General features: G+C 47.2%; 1 protein-coding gene across 3 annotated transcripts in view; it reads right to left on the bottom strand.

The window, feature by feature from the left end:
* Nucleotides 1-15,284, bottom strand: part of SLC39A11 (solute carrier family 39 member 11) — a 268,095-nt gene that overhangs the window by 54,673 nt on the left and 198,138 nt on the right. For all 3 annotated transcript variants that reach the window (XM_084648003.1, XM_084648005.1, XM_084648004.1), the window contains one exon: nt 13,921-13,990. In XM_084648003.1, coding sequence (XP_084504129.1) covers nt 13,921-13,990 — 70 coding nt within the window. The remainder of the gene's footprint in view (nt 1-13,920; nt 13,991-15,284) is intronic.

Here is a 15,284-nt window from a genome sequence, read left to right as displayed (position 1 = left end):
CCCAATTAAGTCACGCCCTCTGATGTAAATTACATTCTCACTTGGAGATGGCACACAAAACAGGATCAGGACCATGAGCTTAACCGGGCCCCGGGCTCTCACCTTTCCTATAAGATTATCTGTACAAAAGGGGAAATCTGACCATTTGTCTTACAGCTGATGTTTTACCTGGGACCTTTTTTTCAAATCTGTGAACAGAATTGACTGAGTTAAGCCATCCTTTGAACTATCAACAAGTCAGAGATCTGTCCAACACCACGTGATTAAGTACAATTAATACACAGGTATCAACTTGATTCTTCAGGTTGATTTAGCAGGCCTGCTTCTTTCATTATAACCACACACCTCAAGTGCTGGGGTAAAGCTTCCAAAAGCATCTAGGTGGGTTAGGAGTTCTTTTTCAAAAGTGACTTAGGTGCATAAGTGCCATTGACTTTCAATGAGACTTTGGCTCCTAAGTATTTAAGTCACTTCTGAAAATGGGAGTTTGGTGCTTTTGGAAATTTTACCCCTGGCCAGTATCAGACAGTTGCTTCCCAATGTCTAAAATCAGAACCCGAAGATGACATGGGATCTGGAAAACTACTACAAGACAGAGTGTTTATTTTCCTTAAGCATAACATCAATGAGTTCCACAGGTGTCCAGAAAACCCCGTTAAGGGCTTTGTTTGCATTAGTATTATTTACAGGAGGTCTTCAAAGAGATGGATCAAAAAGTTGTTCCATTTCTCTTCAGCCAAGACAGTGTCCATTTGCTGGACTTTCCAGTCCCAGGTACTTCAGTATTACCTACTACACACAAGGCAGCAAGTGCCCTATGTTGTTTTACAGATGGCAACAAGACCAGTATGTTCAGTTAAATAAAAACGAATGAGTAGAAAACCAAAATGGAGCTGCTAATATTTTCCACTTTTAAAAAGCAGCTGTGCATGAAAGAGACAATTCTGCAGCAGGCAGTGAAAGTTACATTATGGGAAGCTCCTATTCAGATGAACAGAAGGCGAGAGAGGGGAAGAAATCAGATGAGAAGAGCGAAACCCCAACGTGCATGCTCCCCATCTCTTCTTCCCTCGACAATGGCATTCTTAATATCTTTGTGGCATGTCACTTACTGACATGACCTGGAACAAGACACCGAGACGGCTTGGATAACTAATGGATTGCCAAATCTCTGTTTACCCAGAGACCCTGATTGCATGCAGGACTCTCTCTGAACTTGTACCAGTGTGCAACGTCGGACAGCACTCAGAGGAAATAAAGCCCATTTGGTCTGCTCTCCACAATACTTCCACTTCCAGAGTCTCTTTCCTCTAGATCACCAAGCAAGTCTCACAGCCCCACTGCGATACAGATTGATACTGTCAACCTCCTTTTACGCTGTGAGCCTCTGGCAGAATAGGAAATAGACCCCAGGAATCCTGGCTGACCTACCTAGACTTTAAACACAGCCAACTTTGCAAAAAGCTATTTGCACTTCTTGTAGCTGGACTGAGCCCAGGTAGTAAGTGATTAAATGTTAGTCGGTACTGCCGAGACCAAACACGCACCAGGAGCAAGTGTGAACATCTGTTCTACTTCTCCATGACTTTCCACAAGGGGGCACCTCAATCATTTTGACATCAGGAAGCCATCATGTCGGGAACAGCAGTGCATTCATTTGCTTAATGCCTTGTGTGGGCTTGCTTCTCCCGCAGGAGCAAGACAAAGGATACGTGACAACGCCACGGTTTTCACTCCATTCATCAGCAGGAGGAAATCAATGTAGAGGAAGGGAATATGCCAGCCAAAGACAACAAGATAAGCCATGTGTGATCCCACAGATGGGTACAAATTATTCAACCTGAAGGGAAGCAGGTGCGTAAGCTCTCTTCTATTGCAACAGGCAGTAGTTCCCTTTCAAGCACAATACTTGCTCTCTAGTCTTTGGTCCCCTTCTTGCTATGGGATCACACGCTGCCCTGGGATCCAAAAATGCAGCACACACACAGAGCAAGTGTGTGTTTGTTTTTCCAAGAGAAAATGCATCTGAGAATAGCTGCTGGATCAAGACCCTTAGGGCTTGTCTAGGTGAACTGTTTGCGTGCAGCAAGCTGGGGTGTGAATCTGAGTGTCCATGGGAACCCTGCTACTGTGCACTCCAAGTCCCTAGTGCACTTTGATTTACTCCACTCTGAAACAGGAACTTTTACTGGGCTGCAGCAGGTCCACACTTACAGCTAGCGCATGGCACACTAGTGCTGTTTAGATTCGCCTGCTAGTTTGCCACGCACCTCCTGTTCATTTCGACAAGCTCTTAGGGAAAGAAGAGGAAAGATGGCCTTGTGGTTAAGGCACAGTCCTGGAAAACAATAGATCAGGGCTCAAGTCCCAGCTCTGCCACATACTTCCTGTGTGACCTTGGCCTAGTCACTTAGGGCTGGATTTTCAAACATGTTGCGTGCCCACTGACCGCACCTGGAGTGGAGGATGTTGAGATCCAACCCTTAATCAACCTGTGCCTCAGTCCTACAGTCTCTAAAAGGCAGATACCACCCTGTTGGGAGGATAAATACCTTAGTGCAGAGCTCAAACGCTGCCGTGATGGAAGCCATATAGCTGCACGCACAGATACCACCTCCCAGCCACAAACCAGGCAAGTATAATTCAAGCCGACCTGGGAGATCACCAAGCTGGGAGAGAAGGTTCTCCACAGATTATTCAGCCCTCAGCCTCTCCCCTGAGATGGTCAACAGTTAATACCACACGTGGTGCGGGCTTTTGCCATGTGGATGCTTACTGTCAAGAAATAAGGGAGAGCCGCCATCTCCTCTCACTCACATCGCCAACACACTTCACTTGCTACAAACCTGGAGCCAAAGTCCAGCTGGCATCCTAGAGAGGATGGCAGCCATACCTCACTGCCAGAGCCAACTCTTTGAACGACCCTGGATTTCCACTTTCACTGGTAAAAGATTAACTCATCATGGACCTTTGTGGAAAGGGTAGATCTTTATTACAGTGGTTGCTAATTAAATCGAACATTCTAAGAACTGAGCCTTGACAATGAGTGGCAGAATAGAATGGAGACTTAGAAACAGGTGATCCTGACCTTTTGTGATGGAGAAGCATGGACCATGAGCCCCAAAAATATCCTCTCGGCTTGTGCTTGTTTTTTCCCCATCGCTGCCCTCAACTGCTCATTTTTCCCCCACCACCACTATGAAAGGCCACATGGAGCTTGGGGAGGAATCTGAGAATTATTCTCCCCACCTGGAGCTCTTGTGTGTAATGCTCGTAATATATCTCTTGGCAGCACATTCCTTACGTCACATGACTCAAGTTCACCCGCTCCCACAACCCATTCCTGAGCTGAAGAATGGTTAATTTTTGATGAAGTATTGCAGTCCTCTGGGAACAGTTCAGTGAGGTTCTTCATGGCTGCATTAGAAAAAGAAAATGATCCTGTGACAGAGATTTAGCCAGATTGATCCAAGGGATTTGGGGGGGGGGGGGAGAGTATTTTAATTCTTCCCTTTCCCTAATTTAAATGAACAAACAACATTTCTGCAGATACACCAGTTTATATGAAGAGCTTGACAGATCTCACAAGCTAAGCAGGCTTGGATTAATTTTTGGATGAGAGTTTGCCAAGCAAAGTCTAAAAGCTGCAGCATTAATGGTATGAGTCAGTACTGACTGAAAGCTAGAGCCCGGTGTTAGAGGGTATGACATTGCAAGGTACATAGAGCTTCTGTTCTTTGGGGTTTATTAATTTCCTTTTTCAGGGTTTCTTTTCAGCAGTGTTTGAGTTTTATGTAGATGTCCAAAAAACCAGGGTTTTTCAGGGCTCTCTTTGTATACTGTAATGAGTAACCGCTTCGTAACGTTTCCTCATACGCCTTAACCTATTACTGTTTAAAACAGTACAATGTTAAAGCACACTAGGGAACCTTCAGTGTGCAACAGTAGCATCCACACCAGCGGTTCTCAACCAGGGTTACATGTACCCCTGGGGGTACACAGAGGTCTTCCACGGGGTACATCAGCTCGTCTTGATATTGGCCTGGTTTTACAACAGGTGACATAAAAAGCACCAGCAAAGTCAGTACAAACTAAAATTTCATTCAATGACTTGTTTATGCTGCTCTGTATACTAGACACTGAAATGTAAGTACAATAGTTATGTTCCAGTGGATTTATTTTATAATTAGATGGTAGAAAGGAGAGAGTCAGCAATTTGTCAGTAAGTGTGGCTGTGACACTTTTGTATTTTTATGTCCGATTTTGTAAGCAAGAAGTTTTTAAGTGAGGTGAAACTTGGGGGTCCACAAGACAAATCAGACTCCGGAAAGTGGGACAGTTGTCTGGAAAGGTTGAGAGCCACCGTTCTACACGGAACAATTAATGCGCAACACATTAGTGTGCTTTAGAAATAACATCCCCATAGTCCACTTTACTGCTCTGGGTAGACATACCCTTAGATACATGTAACCATTTCTGGGGTTTTTCCAGTTTTTATCCAACACACACCTACACCCCCCCCCCCGCCTTTTTTTTTTTTTTTGGATCAGGGGTATTTTATCAGGTTTTATAAGTTTAAAACCTAAAATCAGAAGCCTTATGGATATACCACGTGACCCAGGTCCTCATAATCTGTGATCCAAGATCCCGAGGAGGCATTTATGCCAGTGCAGAGAAAGCGAAACTCATTCTCCTAGCCAAGTTCCAAATCAGTCACTCCAACGTCATTCTCTGCTGGACAAAGTATGTGTCACTTCCTAATACATGGACTTGTGCAGTCCTGAGCTACTGGACGATTGGTGCCTTTCACTTCGCAGGGGGTAGCATTTCAGTACTACGTCACAGAGAGCTTCCCTGTGCACGTGGTTTATAGAGTTTTAACACCGCACGGCCACTCCTCAAAAGGCAAGATTATTATTCAGCACCAAGGCAGTTAAACATTACGTTCTAGTAGAAGTTACCAAACCAAATACCCACAGATTTATAAAAAAAAACTCCAACCCCACCACACTGGTCTGTTATCCCCCAGTATGCTGATTGCTCTGAAGTACAAGTAGGTCCATTTGAGCTAAAAGGGACCCCTCCCATCTATCTTCATCCCGCCAGAAGGATGTCTCATCTTTACCCATCTCCAGTCATGACAAGTCCACTTCCACACCTGGCCAGCTGTTCCACTGCCTCAACCATTATTAGTCTTTATATAGATGGAAGAAGTTCAAGAAGATTGTTTCTTGCCTAGCTGCATTTGTTAGCTAACCCACCATTTGCTTTGCCTCTCTACAGTCCTCAGTGGCTGGTGAGAGGGCAGCATTGTTCCTGTCCCCAAAATTCAGCAATGGCTTAAAACGGAATTCTTGGACATTTCAACACATACTCGAGGATGAATGACTAGATCAAGCCAGGTCTTGTTCTATTGGCAGATGACATTGTTAAACAGATGGATGGTGATTAAGTTATTTCCCCTTCTCTTTTGCAGCCTGTTAAATTTGCATTGATATTCTTCATGGACCAGATTCCAGCTTTCATCTAACATGATTAATGCTGCTTTAAATACAGAGAAAGAACCAGCTGCTTCTGTCTTCTTCGCTTTTACTGAGCAGTCTCTGAAGAAAAAAGCCCCTTTGTTAGCACATCTCAGGAGTCTCTATAGACTTTATGAGGAGCCTTTTATTTCAAAAGGTTGGAGAGAGGAGGTTTCTGTAAACCAGCATATTGCATTTTCTCTCTCATAAGGATCCAAATTTCCTATACGCCTAGTTGCACATTCAGACCACTATTGCTCTATTATCGGTAACTCTCAATCCTTTGAGAAATGTTCGGAGACTATTCAGACCATGGCTCCAGGGCGGCTCTGTATGTAACACACATGTACCGTCAGGGAGCTTCTCTTGCATTTAAGGTTTTGATTCCGCCTGCAGTGGACTTTGCCTCTTTCAAGAGCCCAAGGACATGCAGTCCTATGGAGCCGAAAGAGGGACTTGGGCTGTTCTGAAAGCCACGTCCAGCTCTAGGCCTGGGACTCCCCCTAAAAGTATGGAAATAATAAGCAGTGCTGTGAAGCAACATCTCCTTGCTCTATGGTAGAGAAAAGCCTTGAGGCTTACTTCACAGGCTGAATATCCTGCATACCCCAAGCCACTTCAAGTAACAGGTGGGTCTATTGAATGAATGGCAGGGGGCACTGCTTAGTGGTCGTTAGTCTCTGCTATAAAATTCAAATACAAAGCCAGAAGGGTTTGATGATACCTTGCGGGTGGTCTGGATTTGACTCATTTCTCTGCCTTTTGCTTCCCAGGCATATAGGGGCTAGGCGTACTTATGGGGTAGTGCTGTGTACTATCGTGGAGGGCATATGGGGCTGACAGGGGCTGGGAGTGCTGTGGGCACACTGGATACGTCTTCCCTGCAGAGTTAACTCGAGTTATCGACACTCAAGGTAGCCTAGCGCAGGCGGGGGCAGACACGCTGTCAACAACACTCGAGCTGCTTTGTCCACATTAATGCTACATGGGTGTCGCTAAGACTTCTGGGGGCCTCTCCCATGGTTCTTAGCACGGCAGTGAAAGCTGAGCTGCTCCAGGATTCTTGCCCAGTGAAGCGTGGGAGCTCTTGCCTGTCCTTTCTGGGCACCTGGGGGGGGATTGTAGGAAGGCACAGCAGCACCACGCAGCTGGAAGTAGCCTGAGCCCACATGGCAGCAGGGTTGTGTTAGCAGCTGATGAGTTGCCCTCGTTCGAGCTGTAGCTTATACTCCCTGACGGACCGGCCCATCTGAGCTAAAAGCACCGCCATGCTCAAGCGAAGGGTGTGAATGGGACTGCAGCTACAACTCAAGTTAAGTGGACAGTGAAGTCATATCTGAAGACAAGCTGAGTGCGTCCAGACCCTAGGATAGGTGCAACAGAGTGACTCGCCCCACAGCAAAAAGCGATCCCTCTGGCTAGCAGCATGGCCGCTGAAAGGAGGGACTTTGCAGAGTCAGAGGGTGTAACAGGAGGAGAGGAAAATGATTTGGGACAGGAGAGAATAGGTCACATCCCCACAGATTTACAGCTATCAACAGCCCATTAGCAACAGTCCCAGTTTAGACGACCACAAGGACGCAGTGCAAAGAAAATGAAGTGAAACGAACCCCAGGTCACTGGTAATCTCCACTGGGTTCATACTTCTCGGTAACAGGGTGGAAATATTCACACTATCACACCTGAGAGAACAAGGGTTTTTTGTCTGCTGTGAAAACTCTTGCTCTTCTGACTAATGAAGCCAGGGGGCCAGAGGGGCAATTCACTATTCACGTTCAGAACAAGCTTTCAAAAAGACAGATACACCTGCCCTGGACTGCGGCCCAGGGGAGCCTGAGAAAAATGGCCGACATGCTGGGTGCAGGTCAGGGCTGGGGCTGGCAGAGGCTCCCTGGGCTAGTGTGGGGGAGGCCAGAGGGGGCTGGATCAGGGATGATCGAGGAGACCAGGTGTGCATTAGGGTTGAAGCTGATAGGGGCTCCCCAGGTGAGGGTCAGGTTTGGGGAAGGAGCCCTTTTGGTGCTCCAAGGCAGGGTTAGTTTTGAGGGCAGGTTTTGCACCTGAGGAAGACGACTTCATGTTAATGGGGTGTGGGCCAGGGACCCACCACTTTTAAAAGTGGGAGGGCTATGCCCTTCCACTTTTTACTGGCCATAAGGGCAAGCAACGGGGGGAAGTGGGCAGGGTCTTGGGGGGGAAGAGGCAGGGCAGGGCCACAGGGGAAGGGGTGGTATGAGGGCAGGGGAATGGCGTGGCACGAGGGCTTGGGGGGGGAAGGTGCAGTGCAAGGGGGCGGGGCCACAGTTTGATGCCAGGGGGGCTTTTTTAGAGAGCTTCTGTGGCTCCTGGATGTGGGTTAGAGATTTCTCGCTAGCTCTGGAACGTGGAAGGACTGGTGGGGAATCTTGGGCAGACTACACTGGCACTTGAGGCTGGGACTAGAACTGGTTGTAATATCTCCCTAAATCATTAACATTTTGTTTTTAGTCCTCGAACAGGATTTTTTTTATTTTCAAAATATTCGGCAACATTTTTATTAACATTTCTGAAATGGAAATATTGCTTAGGAAAAAAATCCCATCACATGACTAAGCTGACCAGTCAAAATTTGCAATATACCTCTCTCCCCCCCGCCACCCCCTCCAAGAAAGCAAGGAGGATGAGGAGGAGGGGGGGTGAGAATCTGAGGATGGCAACTCAACACAACAAAAGAATAAGGTATAATGACCAACGACTGAGCAGAGGAAAAAGAGGTACAATGACTGAACACACAAAAGAAAGGTACAGCAACTCCCAACCAATGAAAGCAGAAACATGCGATGGCCAACAAGAGCACACACAAGAAAAGGAAGGCATAGGGATGGCTGACTGAACAAAGGGAAAAAAAAAACAAAAAACTTCAGCAACCAAACATGGAGAAGTAAATGATGGAACACACACAAACGAATGAGAGCAAGCTAGTCTAACAATGTCAATAAAAAATTCACAAAGGAAGACAAGACAGACACAAGAGCCAAAGATGGAACACGAAGGTGTCCAAAAACAATGAGAATGGAAAAGGAAAGAAAACATTAAAAAAATCCACAAAGCCAATCTTTTCTTTCAGTTTCTGTCCAAAAGGCAGAACATTTCAAAGATGTTTTGCAAACAGTGGCTCCCTCTCCCCGCCCCGAAACAAAAATAAAAAAACCCCAAGGAAAAAAAACAAAAAAAAAAATCTGGACCAAAAAATTTCCATTTCAAAAGTCAACCAGCTACTGGTGTGACAGCTAATGGGGAACCCCTCTTTATCGGAGTGGGAAAGGCCACTGTTTGGGGGGGAAGGTGATCCTGGGTTCTATTCCTGCGGATAACTATGAAGCTTTCGCAGCCACAGCATTGTTAAACCTGCTTCTGTGCCTGACCATAAAACCCAGACATTTACAAACAAGCTTTTAAAATAGCACCTCAGCTGCGATGGGCAATGCACGTCCCACCCAGCATCCTTCAGGCAACGAGAGGCACAAGCTCAATGGAAGCGTCAGGGTGAACTCGTCAGGACCACCTGAGGTTTAACTCGAAAAGCCAGGTTCAGGGTTCACGTTGGCTACTTGGCAGCTCTGCCGGCTGCTGCTGCAGGGGAGGTTAGAAGGCCACCCCTAGTATCACGCCCCACAGGTCCACATGATACTGGCACTCAGGGTTCGTGCTTATTTGTAAGGAAAGAGGTGGCGAAGCTCAAGCAATTCTTTTACATTCATAACTAAGGCCAAGAGTCTTTCACGAGGTCACGCTCCCCCCCGCCCCCCGGCAGCAGCGTCCGCTGCAGTGCCCCGCCAGAGCACCGGCAGCATCCTGGAGGCCCCCCCAGGGCACCTAAGATTTAGTCAGGGGTATTTATAGTACAAGTCATGGACATGTCATGACTTTTTGTTTATTGCACGTGACCCATCCATGACTTTTATTAAAAATACCCGTGACTAAATCGTAGCCTTATTCATAACTGATGCAGCAAGCCCAGAGGTGCCAGGGCTATGAACTGCCAAGCCCAGAGGTGCCGGGGCTCAGCCCTGGCACAAATTAAGCACTGCTCAGGAGGGAACTGAAGCAGCCTCGCTGTGACATGCATGGACGTCATTTACAAATCAGCCAGCGAGAGGCACAAGTCGCTCTACTCCAGAGCTGGGCCAGACCCACTCAGCTCCTTCTGCTACTAGTATTCTTGTCTGTTTACCCGCCCCCTCCCTTTCTTTATTCAATGTATACAATCAGCTGAGCAGTCCCAGCTCCGGCCAGCTGCAGCAGGCTTGATTTATGTTTGCAATGAGTATTCTGAGTATGACTGCTTCCACTTCCCTCATTCAGTAAGGTCAGGCAACACACAGTTTGGAAATACAAGTAAAGACTGCCTAAGCCCTTTGGCAGATGAGCATCCCAATCCCTGGTGAACAATGGGTCCAAAGCACAAAACCGCCACTCATTGTTCCACAATCCAACCAAATTAGCAGCCGCAGCTCAGATCTGAACAGGAATAATGGGATTTTGCATAAAAGGACTCAGATATATTGGCACTGCTCTGGGGAAGTCCAAAACCCAGCAAGCGTTACTGCAAGTGAAGATGGAGATCTATTGGCAGAGCCGGGTGGAAGCCCGGGAGCGGACTAAAAAGGAGACTGTAGGTAAGGATTGAGGAGCATCATTACTGCTCCCAATTGAAGAGAAGTTTGCTGTAGCAGGTTATATAATTTTCTCTATCTACTAAAGCAGGATGCCTGATAGATGAATGTTCATGAAAGCAGGAGTGATAGCTCTGAACTCCTTCAGGAAGTAGGAAAGATGGAAGACTCCTCATCCAAATTCATTATTTAGGTTAGAAAGATTACCATGTGCTTTTAATTCTCCTGGGGGGGAAAGAACCTGAACTAGAAACATACTTCTCTCCAACTCAATTACACGGTGGCTCTGTGAGAAACGGGCTGCAAAGATGGAAAGGAACAGCCGTCACAACTAAAGGCTCAGCTAAAACTGTAGGGCTGTTTTTCTTTTTAAAGCTCTTGGGCTTACTTTGGCAACCTGAAATCCGGCAGAGTTACTGCCACTTCTGCAACCTGCTACGCTCACTCACACTCATAATCTCTGTCAAGTCGCTAGTCTCACCGGAGTTCAAACTTGGATGCAGCACATAGCAAATCTTTAGGCCCGCTGGTCAGAATGGAGCAAGGAAGGAAGCAGGAGCGGCAGGTGAACAAAGCAAATGTGCTTTTTATACGTGCCCCAGTGGCCATTTTCACACATCACGAGCGTTTGCTTTTAGGAAGAATTTAGGATCAGTCTTAAGGGTAGCTGGGGAACAGACAGCTATTGGGGCTCTCACTGTTTATTGACAGGAGGGAAGCAGTAATCACATAGCAGAGCAATGACCTCTTTGCCCTTTGTAACAGCATAGGTGCAGCCAACATATCTGTTACAGAGACATCGCTCCTTTAAGACCAGGGGTTGCTGGGAGTTGTAGTGCTAGATGGGACACACGATGGAGAGGGGTCAATGGACTAAGTATCATCAGACTACCTGCTGAACCATATATAAAGGAATCCTCCTGGCTCAACTTGAGAAGATGACAATCCAGGTAACCCTGTGTGCAGGGGAACCTGATGGGAGATGTATGTCTACACCGCCGTGGAACTTGAGGTAGCAGACCCTGGGTTTGTTAACCTAGGCGTGAGCGTCTACACTCATTTGTAACCCCATGTTAGGAACTGTTGAACCCTGGGTCCCAACCTGGGGCTCCAGCATCTACACTGCATTATGCAGCCACCCCTATCCCAGACTCTCTCCCAAAACACGGTTCGTCTTGCTCTTTGTTCCTGGTGCAGTGTGGGGGAAACTTGACTGGCCAGAGGACAAAGCAAGTTGGCCAATGGGATACTTTTGGTGAACTCCCAGAACACAAGTCCAGTGGGGCTGCATTGACGCTCCAAAGCAATAGGGCTTGAATCCTGGGTCCTGGCTTGACTCAGGCTCCGAGGCGCCACCCCTCTGGGGTCCTGGGTCCTAGGGTATGTCTACACTGCAAGAAAAGACCTGCAGAAGCGAGTCTCAGAGCCAGCTCAATTGACTCAGGCTCGTGCTATGGCACTAAAAATAGCTGCAAAGTCATTCCCGCTCAGACTGCAGCTTGGGCTCTGAAAACCGGGGAGGGGGTTGGGTCTCCGAGCCCTAGGGGAACGTCTACATGACAACTTGTAGCACCACAGCATGAGCTCCAGGAGGCTGAGGTGGGAGACTTGGGCTCTGGGACTTGTGGCCATGTTCTTTTTATTTTGTTTTTTGGCAATGTAGACATACCCTTAAAGGGAAAGATACGTCCTCTCCCATTCCTTGCTTGCTGAAAGCTGGACATGTCTCCACTGGCTGTTGCGAGTAGTTTGTGTTACTCTGACCCTGCTTTGGAATCTTCTTTAAGTTAATATAGCTGGGCCTGAGGAGAAGGACTAGGCCAGCATTTACACTCCAGTTTTATTCCCCAGCTCATGCATCTGCCTACTGGTCTACACCTTATCTACACATTTTAGACTTTCTTCTTCCCTTTAAAAGTTTCCCACAGGTGCTGCTCCACCAATAAGAGCATGAATGCCGATTGCATGCTAGGGTTTTCTAACTTGCCACGCAGACCTGCCCTGAGCTGGCAGCAATGGTGGTCATCTGCAGGATGACTAGCGTGAGCAAGGCCTTAGCAGCGAGCAGCCTGGAGGGGAGAATGCTCACATTTCAACAGATTTGTTGTCACTCCTCAGGGGAGCCAATTTCCAGCTAGACTGAAGGAAGCAAGCCGAGAGGCTCCTCCTAGGCAAGCTGCTTAACGTTTTGCACATTTCTGAAGCAGAGAAGACTACAGAGGGACTCCCCCATCCAGGTCCCCAGTGCAACAGAGCGACGCCCACACAAGCGAGCCGCTTGCTACGACCGCCCTTCAGTCCATTTGGTTAATTAATCTGAAGTTGCTAGCTCCTCCACCCCGGCCTGGCAGGGCCTCAGGAGAGGAGAGCAGGACGCAGGTCCCACTGACAGCTGATGCATTCATTTCTGACTAAACGCTGGGGAAAGGCACCCAGGGTGGGAAGAGCCGTCAGAATTTCAGCCATGTCAAATCAAACTCCTCCGCACTGGAGACACGCTGATGAGGGCTTGAAGGAAATTTGAGGCAGCTAAATGATATTATTAAACGAAGGGCAGAGGGAAAAGCTGGCGCCGCCTGGAAGATCGATGCTTCTCCCCCACCGAGATGCACACAGCTCTCCTGTTCATCTCTGACATTAATCATTAACACGCCCAAGGAAAGCAGCGGCTGCTGGGGGCGAGGAGTGCTGCGCTACGACATGGTTCAATGGCTGAACATCTCCACGGCAAACATCAGAGTCACTCAGGTGCTCGTTTAGTGGGCATTGGAGCATCACTTCGGCAACTCCTCATCTTCAGGTGTGCGCACTGGAGAGGCAGATGCTCTTTAAAACCCTTCCCTGATTCAGTTTTTCTGTGCTCAAACACCACTCCAAAAATATGCCATGTGTTTAAAATGACCTGACTATGGATACTGGAAAGTCTGGGCCTATGTCAGGGCTAGAATCACGATGACATAGCGGTGTCTCCAAGCCAACATGGGATTCTGCTTCCTACCAGCTCAGGAAGGCATGGTGCAGCACATAAGAACGGCCAGATTGGGTCAGACCAAAGGTCCATCCAGCCCACTATCCTGTCTTCCGACAGTGGCCAGTGCCAGGTGCCCCAGGGGGAACGAACAGAACAGGGAATCATCAAGTGATCCATCCCCAGTTGCTCATTCCCAGCTTCTGGCAAACAGAGGCTAGGGACACCATCCCTGCCCATCCTGGCTAATAGCCACTGATGGACCTATCCTCCGTAATGGATGACATCTGCCCTGAAAGAATCTCTCTGAGGGCCCAATCCTGCAAGCTGCAGAGTAATCTGAGCCCATATGCCTGCACTGCTATTTTACAGCCTGGTCACCGAGCCTCAGGAGCCAGAGTCAACTGACACAGTCCAGTCGCTGGAATTAAATTGTAGTGTAGACATACCCCCAAACAGGCAAATACTATTGGTTCACTGTCCTCTTTTATCAATTCCTCAGCTCTATTTGTCTGCCCAGTGGAGCAGGAGTGGAAAGCTCTTTCAGAAAGTGGGCATCGCTGACAAAAACTTTTCAACTGCAGCCAACAGAAAAGTCCAACAGCAGTATGAATTTCTTCTGCTTTCCAGACCAATTGAAACTAACCCATACTCCCATCTCCAGTCACACCATAAACCTTCACACATCATTCCAAGATCGAGAATAATATTTCTGAGAGGCAAGAGCGTGCATAAAGCTTTAAACGTCGGCATCAGAAACAGCCATGTCGCTTACCTGGCGCTTTCAAAGGTTGCAGATGCTGACTTCCCAACAGCCCCAAATCCAACTCCAACAGCTAGACCTTCTGAAAGAGAGAGAAAGTTTAAAAACTCAGATCAGTCAAGCAGCTAGATAGATCAAGCCTCTGCTAAACTAGATAATCAACGGTCCCTTCTGGTCCATAATCTATGAATGTGCTGAAATCAAGACCAGGGACGTGGGTTGATCTTCCAATTTAGCTCCCATAATTCTTCGAATGGCTGTTAAACCCATGTCATTTATTTTCCTTTTTACATTTAAGATGAGGTGCTCAGATACTGTGGCACTGTGCACCACAGAAATGCTAAATCAATCAGTCAGGCTCTCAGCGGAGAATTAAGAGGCTTTACCACCAGCACATTCCCTCCTCCTTGAAAATACAGCCAGACAAATGCTGTACATGCTGACCCTCAGGCCCCATCCAGTATTCTGCACCCGGAGTCCAAAATGTTACAGATTACAACAGCTACAAGAGCGCTGGACAGGTTCCGTAGAGCCGTGTCGTATTTTTCATCATCATCATCAGAACTCACCCGCTCTCTCTCACATACACGGAACAAAGCCCCATTGCAAATCACGGGCAAAAACATTGCTGAGCACATTTCTTTATGAGTTACCAATGGCTCAGAGAGACTTGCTTCCTTAAGTAGTAGAACAGAAATCTGTGGTAAGCTAACTTCATTTACCTTACTCTATCCTAACATGTTGCGTCCACAATACAGCAACACAGAGATAGGAAGCATATTCACGGTGTGGTTGATTGGTAGCTTACTGAAACACACGAATTCTCAACTCTCTGCTAGGAGCTCTTCTAGCAGGAGCATTTTCTTTCCTACAGGAGTCACAAAGCTGTCTAATTAGAGTGGCCACACAGTCTAATAGGAGAGAAGGGTGGTTAGACCTTCAGACAGGTGCAGGAGGCCTGCAATTTGACATCATTATGTACCTTTGGTTCCAGCTTCAGAAGTGATGCTTACAGCACCTCCTGAATAATTAGCCTGTTCTTCTCAGTTCACTTCCTGCCTTTTCTATTTTCTTCACAAAACTCTCCCCAACCCCCCCCCAGCCCCCAGCAATTCTTTTTCTTCTTTCAAAACAAAAATTATTCTCTCTTATTATTTTCAGAGCAATGTAACTTTGTTTCTTTGCAGTTCACTTTATTTATTCTTTTAAACAGACAGTCTGCCATCGCTTCTCTCCAAGCGAGAGACGGCAAAAACAAAAATAAAATTGGACTTGCTTATATAATTTGACGCTGGAGTAAAAGAGGGGTTTTTCACAACCCCGGACAGAGACAAAATGGCTGACTTCTACTGGGCAAGCATCTTGATGCAACATCC

The sequence above is a fragment of the Lepidochelys olivacea genome (assembly GCF_965140295.1).
Source record: "Lepidochelys olivacea isolate rLepOli2 genome assembly, chromosome: 14".
NCBI classification, from domain to species: Eukaryota; Metazoa; Chordata; order Testudines; family Cheloniidae; genus Lepidochelys; species Lepidochelys olivacea.
This window is presented reverse-complemented; position numbering and strand designations above follow the sequence as displayed.